The 14,960-nt window shown below is 43.0% G+C and overlaps 1 protein-coding gene across 1 annotated transcript; it reads left to right on the top strand.

Moving 5' to 3' along the window:
• The first annotated feature begins 418 nt into the window (after window positions 1-418).
• On the top strand, window positions 419-2,371 carry LOC143331902 (beta-1,4-galactosyltransferase galt-1-like). Its single transcript, XM_076749065.1, has 4 exons — window positions 419-1,029; window positions 1,148-1,478; window positions 1,859-2,037; window positions 2,149-2,371. The coding sequence occupies exons 1-4, from the start codon at window positions 419-421 to the stop codon at window positions 2,369-2,371; spliced, it is 1,344 nt and encodes a 447-aa protein (XP_076605180.1).
• Window positions 2,372-14,960: the final 12,589 nt, after the last annotated feature.

Here is a 14,960-nt window from a genome sequence, read left to right as displayed (position 1 = left end):
GGTCGGTGAGGTAATCCATGATCCCTGCTGTGAGGTGGTGGTGCACCTCTGCATGCGCTAAGCTGCCAGAAGCGTGCTGAATGCTACTGAAGGCACTGGAGAAATCAAAGGATATCATGTGTATGTAGGAAGTAGATGGTCACCTCAGCGCCGGTTTGATAGGCGAACTGCAGCCGGGTTCACCAGGAGGCAGAGATAGACAAGGACCAGCCTCTCAAGGGTCTTCATAAGGTGTGTCTGTAAAAACCCTGGACCCTAATACAGAGCCCTGAGGCATCCCACAGGAAAGAACGTGACAGTCTAAGAAGTCAAAGTAGCTTGATTTTATCAAGTCAGACATTTATTTTCAAGCTTAGTTTCTCAAATGTCTTAAATTTAATGGTGACTAATTTCTATTGCAGGATTCCTCTTTGGCTGAATGGACGAGTGGAAGAAACTCAGAGGGAAGTTCATCTTCCTCTCGATTGTTATCTTTATCTTGATGGTTGTGATTGTGACATTCCCTGCGAAATACAGGACCATCCCAAAGCCAATCCGAAACCTGCGTCAGGTTTCAAAGTCTTGCCCCCAGCAAATAACTCACCAGACCATCACCCCCCTCAAGAACACCAAGCACTTGTTGGTGTCGGCCTACATGGACCAGAGGGTGAAAGACTTTGATGTACGCATCATTAGCATATTCAGAAGAGACTCCATCCAACCCCTTCACTGTCTTTTCTGCTGTGCGGGCCAGTTGTCACACACAACAACTCAAGCAAAAATTAAAGAACTTGCAGACAACTTTGGTTTTCCCTTCGCCACAACGAATGTCCTGTGTCAGATTCCTCAGAACTGCAGCGCAACCCATGTCAGTCTTCTGACTCAGCCAGATAGTGTGAAGGCACCTGCGCAGATTTGGCTCCCCATAAGAAACCAGAAGACCAGTGAGAAGGAAGAGAAAAAGATGCAGTTTGACTTCACAGTCTGCATCTCTAACTTGTTTGAATTCAACAACGCGCTCCAGTATGCACAGACCCTGGAGATGTACAGGTCAGCATTTTTGATGACACACACAGGATGCAGTTCAACGTACTTTTTTGTTGTCTTGTTTTGACACAACATGACTTTTTTACAAACCTAAGCTCCTTCATCCCTCACCTTGCTACAGGTTGCTGGGTGTAGACAGAGTGGTGATCTATAACACCAGCTGTGGCCCGGACCTCGACCGCCTGTTGCAGAGCTACAGCCAGGAGGGCTTTGTGGAGATGGTTCCTTGGCCCATCAACCAGCATCTGAATCCATCTCGTGGCTGGCTCTTCTCACAGTATGGAGGGGATGTGCACTACTTTGGCCAGTTAGCCACACTTAATGAGTGCATTTACAGATCCATGGACCGATCTCGCTATGTCCTGTTGCATGACATAGATGAGATTATCATGCCATACCAACACGACTCCCTAACACCTCTCATGGACATGCTCCAACAGCAGCATCCAAAAGTAGGATACTCTGTTTTCATGCATTTGAGAAAGACACATAAAATATTCAATAAATATCCATACTTAAAGGTCCAGTGTGTAGTGTTTAAGGAGGTCTGGGGTTGTGTTTTCATTAGTGTATAACCTGCCAAGTTCCTACAGTAGCCCAGAATGGACAAATCAAACATTGCCTCTAGAGAGTGCTTTTTGGGGCTGTCAGAGGTTCTTCTCTATACTTGAAAGGGGAGAATGAAGTGAGGGTTAATTCACTGGTTGCACTCTGCAATCCCACTACTAGATGCCATTAAATCCTATACACTGGTCCTTTAATGATAATATTTGGTAATTTCCTGTATGTTCCTGCTCTCTGTATCCATTGAACTTGAATCCACATTTTGCAGGCTGGAGTGTTTCTCGTTGAAAACCATATTTATCCCAAGAAACCCTTTGAGAAAAGTGAAAAGGGTCCCCTGCCAAAATGGAGAGGGGTGCCAGGCTTTAATATCCTGGAGCACATCTATAAGTGGGAGCCTGACAGAACGTCAGAGTACCATCCGTACAAGCTCATTGTTCAGCCAAGGTAAAGACTTTTCCGTGTGTCGGCTTAAAACCACAGTGCAAAGGTATCAGCAGCAGTGTTCAGATAATGATCTCTGAATGACGTATGTGTGAATGTCCATGTGCTTCACAGGATGGTCGAGCAGACTTCAGTGCATTTAGTGCTTGAGAAGTTTGGAGAGCAGTTCAAGATTCCACCGGAGTTGTGTCATATTATTCACTCTCCACTGAGCACGCCTATGGTTCAGCCACTGGAGAGGATCCAGGTGGACACTCGACTGTGGGACTTTAGTCACAAGCTGATCCCAAACGTGAACAGCGTGCTGAGGAGAGCCGGACTGCTGCAACCAAGATAGCTGATGGATGGGATGGACAAACACAATAAGGGACGGTGAAATGTATAATTGCATGTATGTATTTATCAATTGTATCTACAATATGTTTAGCCCTGTTAGCAGCCAGACAGAAATATCTCAAACTATTACATCGATTGCATGACATTTGGTGCAGACGTTCATTGTCCCAAGAGGATAAATTCTGCATGCATTGGCAATCCCCTGACTTTTCATCTGACGTTGACATTTGTGGTTCAGGGTGAAATATCAAGACAATTATCAAATGGATTGCCAGGAAATTCACTATATTCAAGTTCCTTTGAGGATACAGTTTGATGACTTTGGTGATCCTTTGACTTTTCTGCAAAAGCCAGGTCAAACTTTTCACTTATTCTGTGAAATCTACTTGATTGGTTGTGGTTTTGAGTGAAATGTGTGAACAACTACTGGATGAATTGCCATGAAATGTGGTACAGACATCCATGTCCCTCAGGATCAGTCAAAATCACCTTGATCCTCCTGACTGTACGAATGTCATCATCGGGTCAAAATTTTACTTTGTCCGCAATATAATTTATGACTAAATTAAAACTAATGACAGCCTGATCTCTTCTCCTCCGTCGAACCAAAGCCATCGAAAGACAGTTGCGACACACTTTGATCTTGGTCATGTGATTCATGTAGCTCTCGACAGTTCCACATTAATCAGTGCTGTCTACCTGTTTGAATGGTTTCCAGGAGGACGGACAGCAGCGGTGACTATATTTGCATATTAAACAATAATGGATAATGTGCATTGATAATAGCGTTTTGTTTTTTTGTTTTTTTTTATTTTGGAGAATCTATTACAGTATGCATGCATTCATATACATCACATGCTTCTATGGACATAATTACTTGTACCCTAATGTTCTCATGTTAAGACATAACATGACATGAACATGCGCAACAAGTGAATATCATTGAATGCAAGCAACTGCTCAATTTAAGCCAAGGAAGTTTTATCAGTATTGCAAATAAATGGAAACCAATTGCATTCAACAAAACATTTTATTATTTATGTGCAGGGAGAGAAGGTAGTTACATTTTCCCTCTTCAATGAAACTCCTTCGACCTCCTACAGGGAAAGAAAGATGGCAGAAAGCAGGCCAGGAAGGGGATACAAGTGTCAAACATGAGCCATTGCATTCTTCCACTGGCTGCTTTTCATGAGGTCAGCTCATTTGTGAAAATGTCATAAAATGCAGTCCTCAAATTACCAGTAAGTGTGCTTGGGGAACGCTAAAATGAATGGGGTTCAATGCTGGAACTGCTCAGTGATTGGAATTGTTGGTTGCCCCACGATATGCATTGCTTCCTCCTCTTCTAGTTGACATGTAAATCTTTGGAATTGTTGCAACTCCCTTTTTCACTGCTTTGGGCTGAACATTTAACCATTTTAACTTGTTTTGCCCCTCTGCTTTCATTGCAGTCAATGCTGCTTTGCTCCTCCAACACTCCACCGCCATGGCCTGGGATCTATGTCTGGCTGCTGTTTTGTGAATGTATCTCTGGTATTGTTGTAATAAAATGAACTATACAGATACTCTGAGTAAGCCTTGTTTTTATGAGGAATGAAATGCTTCTTGCTTGCTCTCTGAGTTGTGTGTTGATGGGATACGCCAGGCAGAAATATAGGAGGCAGGCAAAACATAGATAAATCTCACCTGTGGAAGTACACTGCATGTACTTTATCCCGCTGCTATGAACGCTCTCATTGCTACCGTCTGGGGAAAAATGTAAAACTGGTAGACTCACTAGACAACTTTGGCAGAAGTTCACATTCTCATTTAATCGTCCTCCTATACGCAAAACTTTGCTGTCTGAACTGTGTTTTTCTTGCAGCAGGTGGGACCATTAATCAACTGATTTTGCACAGGACAAAGTGGTGTTTAAATGCCTCAAAGGGATAGAAGATCTGCTAACATTTACAAAGCTGCTTTCATACTGCAATTCACTTTTAATAACCTGCCCAGACACTAACGAGACAGCTGAATGGCTTTTAGGGTCCTTCAAAAACCCTAATGCATAATTTTTGCATGTGTCCAAAACTCAGCAGCAGTGTCTCGTTCCAGAAATCGTGACCAGGTTATTCAAGATAATCCACAGACCTTGTTGTGAGCAGTAATGTAGGAACTATTTTCTTTTGACCAAACTACGCCAACTGTAATGCTGCACAGAGTATCTACTGTATTCCTCCAACCACAGTCTGACATTGGTAGCTTGTGGAGACTGGTTTACAGCTAACTGATACTGCTGGTTAATGTTACAGCTCAGCCAGGAAGGATGTTTACGTCACGTGTTGTCACAAGCACAAGCGTTTCATCCATGGGTTCACCCATGCATGCCTCCTTCTGCACAGTGATACAGTTGGAGTTTGCAAAATGAATGTGATGTGGTGAATTTTAACCTTTGCCTCACCTTGCCCTATTTTGCTGGCTGTGAATGGTTCTGCTGAGCTATAACGCCAGCTGCAGCCCAGACCTTGTCCACCTGTTGCAGAGCTACAGCCAGGAGGGTTTCGTGGAGATGGGCCATGTGTCCATCAACCAGCATCTGAAGCCATCTCATGGCTGGCTCTTCTCACAGAGTGCCAGGGATGTGCACTACTGTGGCCAGCTGGCACACGTATGTCCTGTTGAAGCACATAAATGAAATTTTAATGCCATACAAACACAAAAACCCAAAACTTCTCGTGGACATGCTCCAACAGCAGCATCCAAGTGTAGAACATTTCAGAATAACATAAAATTTTAACTTAAACTTAGCATTTGCTATACTATTGTTTTTCCAACTTCCATGCTGCGCCCATCAAAACCCCATATTCTGCAGACGGGAGTGTTGCTCATTGAGAACCATATCTTTCCCAAGACAGCCTTTGTGGAAACTAAAAAAGGGCCCCCTGTCTCAATGGAGAGGATTGCAAGGCTTTAATATTCTGCAGCACATCTGCAGGGAGGAGCACAGCAAAAACATATACCACCCCTACAAGATGATAGTTCAACTAAGGTAGGCTGGTGTTATTTGCTTTTCCTGAAGGTTCACACACAGTAATGTGGAGCGTTCATGTGATACCTACTGGATGAGTGTTTAACCATGTCCTCAAGGTGTTTGGACAAATATTCAAGGTTCCACCGGACGTCTGTCGGATCACTCACAGCCCAATCCGTACCCTGATGCAACGGCCGCTGGAGCAGCTCCACGTGGACGCCCGACTGAGGGACCAACTGACAAACTGTTTCCCACTGTGAGCGAGGGACTGAGCTCAGAGGAGCTGAGCTGATGGATGGGGTGGACAGACGCTCAAATGGAAATTATGTTGGTACAATCTAAGCAGGAAATTAAGAGGATGGCACTCTCCGCCTGCAACATTTCTCCAAACCCTGGTGCATTGAGAACTGAGCTTAATGATCAAGTTGAATACTAGTAAATATATGAAGAACTGTAGTAGCATTGCTCTATATGAATATGACTGTAATAGGATGCGACTGCACCTACTGTGGCTGCAGCTTCTGTATTCAAACTGATCACTTCACACCATTCAAACTCCTTCATGCTCAATAAGTGTGCCCGCAATAATCATACAGAATCACATGTTTCAGTCAGAACTACTTCAATACACGTTTTAGTTTGGCGGTGTGGCTCCGCTCGCAGCTGGTGGGTTCATTCTGAGGGTGAACTCTGTCAAAAATTTCCAGAGTACTTTGAAATACAGTTTCTGGCTTCCTAGAGAATAGCTGCAGGACAACATGCAACCTCACAGCGCAAGTACTCAATCAGTGCTAGCTCGATCAGTCATGTGACCCTCACCTTGCCATTTTATTACCACTGAGTGATTTTAGCACACAGAGAGCATTACATTTCAGTATTTTCTGTTCATTGCTTAATCGCCTGTTACAACACAAGATTATTTAAAGTAAACAGCATAAAATGTTTATTCCTGATGCCAGATCAGACAGGGACTGGAACAACATGCCACTCCCTGAGCTCACAAACCCTATAACACATTTTAAAAACATTTGTTTTTATATGGGAAGATGCTGAAGTGGTGGTTAAATTTTCAAAAGGGAGCAGCGAGGATGCAGAGCTTAGCATTGAATTATGCAGACTGAATGAGCACAAAATGTTTACATGGAGCACCCATGGTGAGAGGGGGAGGCTGTGGACATACATGATGAGATGGAGGATGGAATATGTGGCTTTAAAACATGCCTGCCTGAACTACTGCGAGGCTCCATCAGCTCATGTTCTGAGCTGCTGTGAAAACATACTCTAGTACATCGCCCACATGACCAACTCACAACCAAGCTTCCTTCTGAAACTAGTTCAGAAAAAAGTTCCTTCTGGCCTAAACTATTTCTGGGTGAACGATGAGATGGAAAGGAGCACTGGACCTCTAGTTTCATATGGTCAAAGTATCAGATTTGGTCAGCAAAGCTATGGCAGTGTGTTTTTATTCTCGGTATTGACAGAATGTCCCATAAAGTGCTCACTGGGGGCTTTCATGACAGAAATATTACAGCTGTAGTCAATAAGCTTCACGTTTCATATTCATTTCATGGATTTATTAAATGAGCCTCCTGAGCAAGTAAAATCCCAATACGGCTGTGTTGAAGGCACATTTCCTTGCTTTTACAACATTGGACTGAGCGTTTCTCCGGATTTTGACTTTTCATTTAGCACCACGTGTAGGTCAAAGTTTTCATTTATGTTGTGAAATATTTTAACATTCACACTAAAATTGTTTTCAGATTTGCTTCCACACCATTTATCCTCATGACTGTGGTGATCCCCGGACTTTTCCTCTAGCACCATCATCACGTCCTCCATCAGGAAGGCCAGCTTTGTGCATAATACTAGTTAACAAATGTTAGCATGCTAATGCTGATGTTAGCAGCTGTGCTTCTAAGTTCAGCCTCGCAGAACAAATTGGTTTGACTCTCAATCTGGTTAATATGAGATAACATGGTAAAATATTATGTATGCGTTTATTTGTTAGATTTTCTTTTATTAAGTTAGAGAAGTAATGTTCTCGGTAAGCCTGATGTTGCCATACAAATTAAAAATGATCCCCTGATGAATTAAGCCATATGGATGGGCCGATAACCAAAGCCCAGACACCGAAAAAAAATGCATCAGTGCATCTCTACATGTTTCTGAATGGCTAATGTAAAGTAAATGAAGGCTAAGCATGTACTGCAACATCACTCAGCAGGTTTAGGTGACAGATGACTTTCACAGCAGGGGAGCAGTTGAATGCCAACAAAAATAATTGCAGTAATTATATAATTATTCAGCCAGCTACCTGCTGATTATCATGTGGTTTACCAGCAATAAAGGTTGAGTACTCTTTGCCAATATTAGAAGAATCGCACTGTTGTCGTTATGGTTTTCTGATTATAGTGTAATTATACGCCACTTGTTTTCGCTGCTCTTACTCATTTTGACACATAGGCATAAACCTCTTGTCTGAGGAAAAGCTTCAAAGCCTTTTTGTATTCTTTGTGCTGTTAAATATCTGTAATCTACTCACATATTTAGCATATTGAATTCTCACTTTTCTGCATTCAAGGGTTCCCCTCCTATTATCTTTGTTTAATTCTGACATTTGGGAGGCCTTTTCCCATTGTTTTTATGACGTTGACCAGGGTCACAGATGCCATAAAAACAAATGCAAACGATGCATAATTCACTGAGATGAACTTTTCCGTGTTAATCAAATATGTGATCAAGAATAGTACAATACAGCAACAGAGACTGATGGTTAATGTTTGCTCTGTGGTGACATCTGCTGGTATGCTAAAAAAAAAAAAAAAAAAAAAAAGTTTGACTCGCAGTAAGAAAACCCTTCCTAAAGACAACTGTTGTCATAATATGACTATCACTATATTCCATGAAATGTAGCCCACACACTGGCATTAACGCAATAAAACTACACAGCTTGTTCTCCTGCCTGTGGTACTTATGATCTGTTTTTAGCATGTCCCACATTTCTCGCTCTTAACACCAGTTTACTTGCCTGCCTGCCTGCCTGCCTGCCTGCCTGCCTGCCTGCATTGGTTAACTGACACTTTGTTTGTCTGACTGCCAGTTTTTGCCTCACACCTGTTCACCCTGTCTGCAGGATTCCCTGCCTACCTGCCCGCCTTGCCAGCTCACATAATTGGGATTCCTACAGCAACGCCTACACCTGGATTCCCCCCCCACCTCAGCTCAAACGCCAGCCAACCTCCATGTCAGCATCTCTGCCTGAAAGACTTTCACCTCACCTGTTTGTCAGTGTCTGCGTTTGGCCTAGCAGAAATGACTAATGACCTAGCAATGCCTTTAATGGTGCGTCACATTGTATGACATGCAGTATTAATACTTAATTGACTGGGTCAGTTGTTATGACAGGCTAGTTTCAAGTGTGTGTGTGTGTATGTGCGTGTTTGCGCGCACGCATGTGATTTAAACCTTAAAATATTTATTGCCTGGGACTATTCAGGCATCACTCCACCCTAGAGAGCTCCTGTCCCTCCCAGTGATAACAACACATCATGAGTACAGAGAGGGGGAGACAGATACAGGAGACAGGGAGAGAAAGAGAGAGGGAGACTAGGTAAGTGACACAAACACAGGGACTATAACATTATCCCACCCCCCATCTTGTCTGACTGTCTTCAGATGTTCTGCAGCAGGAGGAGAGCATTCAGCTTTGAGTGAGTTCTCATGTTGGATATGATCTTCATCTTAAAACTAATGCGAACGAGCTCATAAGTCTAATACTTCCCAGCATCTCTCCAGTGAGCTCTATTAAAACGCTGTTAGGTTATCATATTACAACACGTAGAGTTTTGCTAACAGGCAATTACTGGTTGTGTATTAACTTTTTTTGTGTTATTGCTATAATAACACTCATACTGAATAGTGTGTTTATTTGTATTGGCTGCTTACCGTTAGCCCTCCGAGTTTTAATTCCCTGCAAATGCATCTTTAAATTCTCTTGGTGGAGATTACCAGTATCAGTTTATAGTCGCCTACTGTTATATTTATATCCTAAAATGCAATAAAGCCTTCTATCACAAATACTACAAGTGTTCCAAGGAGAGTGTACTCTCCGAAAGCCTCATTATAATAAAAAGCCTAATTTCTTTAATAACTAGTCCATTTCCCCCAACTGGAGCAGATAAGTAGACGCCCACATTCATGCATTCACATACATTTGGCCACAGGCTTGAGTTTGAACACTGACAGAACACGACTCACAATGCAAAGTGTGCTATTCTAATCTCCACACATGGCCTAAGAATAGAAGTTTTTATGGGTGTTATCTCGAGCTTTTTCTCTCCACGCAAACAGCATCTTTGTACTCAAGCTCGCACTGATTGATTTTTCACCAGAGATTCTGCTTTGTGAAAAGATTCAGGGTTCAAAGAATCTGAAGCCTGTGAGAAGACAAATAGTCCTCGCTGCAGCTGTAATGTGCAGATGAAATGTATTTTCTTCAAAGGATCAGTGTCAGCGCGCAAGTAGTTGTGAAAAGGCTTCAAATATTAGTTCTGACTGTCAAGCTTTTGGACACTTACAGGTAATAAATGTAAAGGCAGCGTTGGGGGGAATTTGATTTGCGACTGGTTTGGAGAGGTGCTCTGTCTCAGGAGGCAGACCGAAACGCAGGACCCACACTGTGAGTGCCAATGAATGAGAAAAGGCTTATTGGCTGATTTCAGGGGATGAAGGTGGATGAGGGGAAAATCCAGCAGATGAAGGCTGAGGGGAAGAAGGAGGCTGGTGGTCGGTGAAGCGTGGTGGATGAGCGGAGGGGAAGGTTGATTATGAGTGTGGCTGAGCGATGAGTAAGCAGACAGGCCGTGTTTCTGTGGCACAGACAAACATAGTTAAAGGCGAGCAAACATGCGAGACAACTCGAGGAGCCGAGACGTAAGGTGCCACTTATCTGGAACAATGATCTGCCGATGAGTGGGTGACGAGCCGGGGTAGATATACTGCAGAGCTGATGAGTAGATGGATCGCAGGTGGGATGGAGTGAATGTGAAGGTACGGCAGCAGATCAGGGAGCTGGGAGAGTGAGAGAGGCAGAGGAGGCTCAGGGGAAAAGGGAAACACAAGGGAAATAACTGAGGACACGGCTGCAGCTGATGAGAGAGGGATCTAAGATGGAGCGCCGAGGGATCCAGATACACTCCTCAGCAGCGTATCCAGTGAGGTAATGAGGTGCTGGTACACCCAGCTGCGGCGGTGCACATCCAGCAACCACCAGACTCTGTTAGCCAGGTAGTCATCCATCTGTGTGGGTGGAGGGGATGCTGGGCAACAAATTCTACCTTTAACATTTTCATCAGCTCTGCTCCGTTTAGAGAGATTTTGGTGAATGAATCAAAAACTATAAAAGTGAGGGGGATGACAGTCTGTGAAAGGTGAGGGGGGGACCTAAAGCCCCCTGTGGAAAGCACACTCTTGGCTACACTTACTCGTGTCTCTTTAGGATGTGTGCATGATGTTTACCTCAGAAGAACAAACTTCTACTTTGGCTTCGACACTGATACACTCACACAGGTGATTTCACTCATGTCTGCTGATTAGAGCCTTTCGTCTGTGGGAGTGTGCGGTCTGTGTTCGATTCACATCTTCCTCACTTTCCTGTTATCGTTGCCGCACTTGCCATGGTGTGACAAATGACACCTTTATCACTCCTATTGGTGCGTGGAGCCTGGTGAATTTACATAGCACCCAGCGGCATGGCTCTGCCCACCTTCAAACTGAGCCCACCTTCAAACTGAGCTACCAAGTGAAAACAGCTGTGCAGGTGAGCTGGGCCTTTGAACAAGTGTTTCACCTGTATTGTGCTGCTTTGTTGGGAGACAGCATTTGCATTTGGCTACATGGCACACCCTGTTTGCTTATTTGGCTGGATGAGAATAATTTAAGATTAAATTATCATAATGGCATAATGGCTTTGTTAGCATGCTAAAATGCTAAACTAAGAACAGAAGAAGCTAAGACGAACATAATAGACACTACACCAGTTCAGTATCATCATGTTAGCATGTTAGCTCAAAGCACCACTGTGTGGAGAAAACTACATCCCTTTATGTGCTTTATGCCACATTTAAGGTTTTTGGATGAACACACATGCTGATCAGGCTGAATCCAACAATGAATATACACCCCCATCAGCAGGGATATTAAACCTGCTGGCAAATCTTTGACTGTATTTCCAAATACTGCGGTTGAGGTCTCATTCATCCATTTTGCCCTGGTCCACCTCCTCCCAGTCTAACAAGGCAGGTGAGAGGGGTGTGTGTGGAGGTCAGCAGTCCTCTGCAGCTCCTGAGCTCCATGTCTCTTTAAAACTCTGTGTCACGCTGTTTTTTGCTGAATCAAGCCAGCTTTTGGGCGATCCAATCACATTTAATGGATTTAATTTAAATTCCTCTCATAACTAAACCCTCGCTGCAGATAGAGTTCTGAAATGGGAGCGGATGATGTTTGTGGAGGTGCTTTTCCCTTTTCTGTATTCCCATTTCAATTTTGTCTTTAAACTACATCCTGAATATTACTTAAAGTGCCAGTCTTGAAGATTTTGGTCCCGGTTGACTTGAACTTACTGGTGGTAACAGCAAATGTGGTTTAATACTACAGGTCACGCATTAAAAATAACTAGTTGTTTTAATGAGGAAGTCAGACAATAATTGGCCTTTTTCCGTGGTTCTGTGAGCAGCAGTGATGTGATTTTATGCTGCACACGGCATGAGCCTGCAGACAGCAGGGCTCGGTGAAAGGAGTGTGTTACCTCGCTGAGAAGTTGGAGGTGCGCAGCCTGTCGCCTGCAGCTCTTCGTCTAACAGCTCACCGCGGCCGCTGCTTCTTGTTCCATTACTCGCTGCAATGTCAACAAATGTAGAAAATGATGGTTGTCTTGTTTTGCAGACACATTTATTGATGAACGATAACAGCAGGTGCAAAGCTCACTGACAAGCACACTGCTTTTGGAGTAATTTAATGCAGAATTTCTTCCAGGAATATGGAGACCGACACCCAGTTTGCAATACTGTGAAGATATAAATATTGCAATACTTTCCTCAGTGAACCACAGGCTCAGTCACCTTGTGTTAGCTCATTTGGTGAAAGCAATAAGACTCTGTGCAACATACTGATGAATTCAGCCACAAATGAATAAGAATTTCCCGGTGAACTGATTTAAAGTGCAGATTGTATTTTCAGTTTTGCCGATACTGTGACCTTTAGCTTCCACAAACAGTCAGTGCCACATGCAACTAAATTCTAAGCTCAGTTTCTTGCCAAACCTCGGCAGTCGGAGCTGCCCTTGTTTCATGTTGAACCAAGTGCTTCTAATGGGAATAATGAATGGGACTTTTACTTTCAGAGCCAGTGGCATCTGAAATAACTCTGTTCTTGAGTCACACTGCTGAAGCTAAGGATTCTCTAACCTGATGAATTGATGAATTAGCTCTGTTTTACCTCCTGAGGGAATTATCTGGCTCTTCAGCTGCTAAACGCTTCATTATGTTCACCAGCTAGTTGCTTACTGTGCTTGTTGGTCACTTTGTGCTGAGCAGGTAGAGCACAGTGGTTTTATTAGAGCTTTTTCACTGGAAGCAGCTGCCTGCTGCTGGACACAAGGGTTAATGACAGCAGAGATATAACAGCTCATCGTCCATGTGAGCACCTGGACAGGTCTGATGTATAATTACCTCCAGGCCTATTTCTATTAATGTGTTTGCTTTTTGTTTCAGCATATTTAAAAAAAAATGACTTTTTTTATTATTCTTTTTTTTTATGTCTAGCTGGCTCATTATGACATAATAAGAAGCTCATGTTTCCAGCTCAGTTAAATAATTTCCTCCTTCAGAGTGAATATCTTCAAACATTAGTCGGAACATTATGCAAACACACAAAAAAATGTTTGCCTGTGAAGGAAGACCATTCAGCCTCCGTCTTCTTTTCATGGCTGTTAATAAGAAAAAAAAAAAGTGTTTCATTAAACACTGATCTCAATCACAGAACAATAACCGTGCATATTGGATCAAACAACCCAATGAAAGAGGACACAGGCTGTTACAATGCTGCTTTCTACTTCTGTATTATTCGACGTTAGAAGAGCAGCCCTTCCAGGAACACCCTGAACAATCCATTACTCCTCGTTTTCTGCACCTGAAACGTTCCCTTCGCACAGCGGAGGCCTTTGGTCGGCTGTTTCTTCAGGAACAGGTTTGCAAAACACTGAGACATTTGCAGATTGCCTCAGCTCAGTTTTGATTACCTGCCAAGACATCAGTGAGTCAGTCGGCGGAGTGGTTTGGAGGTCTTTTAACTATCACATTACTAATCCCTCTGTACTCCACTTATTTGACAGGTATACAGCTACACTTTACAAATTAGGACTTCACATTGAAAACATATGATGCATACCCAATCACGTGAGTATGTATATATATATGTGTGTGTGTGTGTGTGTGGGGGGGGGGGGGGTATAGTTAGGTTATATCTGTATATGTACATATGCATACATGCATATGCACGTGTGTGTGGGGGGGTAAAATTCTGACCACCTTGGCAACAGTAAAATGCCACTCAAACATTAATGATTTGGCATCAGTCGCAGTATAACGCACACAGAGGACATTGAGTACTTTTACTTTTTGATACTGTACGTGCATTTTGCTAATACTACGTACACACTTTCAATAATGTGTTTTTGCATTGTGGTGTTTCTACGTAAGGATCTGTGTGCTCTATCTTCTGTGCAAACACATTACACGCACAAAAAAAACTAGTTTCTGCAACACAAACTGAGTCCAGTTACTAAGCAGCAGGAAAAGGGGATGAAGACCCCTCCTTTGACAGAGCTATTCTTTGTGTCCCTCGGCATTTACGTTTGCTGCTTCGTTGTTTCCAGGCAACGCTGGAAACGTTATTGTTCCAGTGCCCTGTGGAACTAAACAGCAGTATTTCAGCTGACAAGAGCAGTATCAAGGAAATGACCTGGTACAGTCAGGAAGCATCTGTCGATAAGAATGTGCACGCTCATCAAAAGGGCAGAGACACTGGTGATAATACGCATTATTTACATAATACAACTCGACAACGGCGGCCTCAGCTTTAGTAAAATGAGATTTTTACAAGGTTATTTTGAATAGCACGGCTAACTTCTCGGCCGTTGGTCCTACTGGAGGACGAGGATCAAATTTGGGTCTTTTTGTGTGCAAACCACATAAAGATTTTTAACCTTTTACTCAAATTGCGAATGTGTTTCCTCATGCAGGTAGATGGAAATGGCATACCTCCTTGGCACAAAATTTTACCACTTATTTTGTGCCAACATGTAAAATGTTATAAAGAAACAATATATGAAAATACAACACTTGAGCAAGGGGGTGGGTCATTTCCTGCAGCTATCTTTGACTGGATTAGGAAAGACTAAAGGAAGGTTTTCATGCAACAGATCAAACAAATCCTGGTGACTCATTTGCAGCACATTTCATGTATAGTCACCGTCACAAAGGGAATGCATTTCCTGTATGTTTATCCAAAAATAAACAGGTCA

Source organism: Chaetodon auriga, chromosome 14, assembly GCF_051107435.1.
Source record: "Chaetodon auriga isolate fChaAug3 chromosome 14, fChaAug3.hap1, whole genome shotgun sequence".
Classification (NCBI taxonomy): Eukaryota; Metazoa; Chordata; class Actinopteri; order Chaetodontiformes; family Chaetodontidae; genus Chaetodon; species Chaetodon auriga.
This window is presented reverse-complemented; position numbering and strand designations above follow the sequence as displayed.

Coding starts and splice junctions, on each gene's coding strand:
- LOC143331902 (XM_076749065.1), top strand. CDS start 419: ATGGACGAGTGGAAGAAACTCAGAGGGAAGTTCATCTTCCTCTCGATT. Junction 1,479..1,858: donor TCCAACAGCAGCATCCAAAA/GTAGGATACTCT, acceptor CACATTTTGCAG/GCTGGAGTGTTTCTCGTTGA. Junction 2,038..2,148: donor AAGCTCATTGTTCAGCCAAG/GTAAAGACTTTT, acceptor TGTGCTTCACAG/GATGGTCGAGCAGACTTCAG.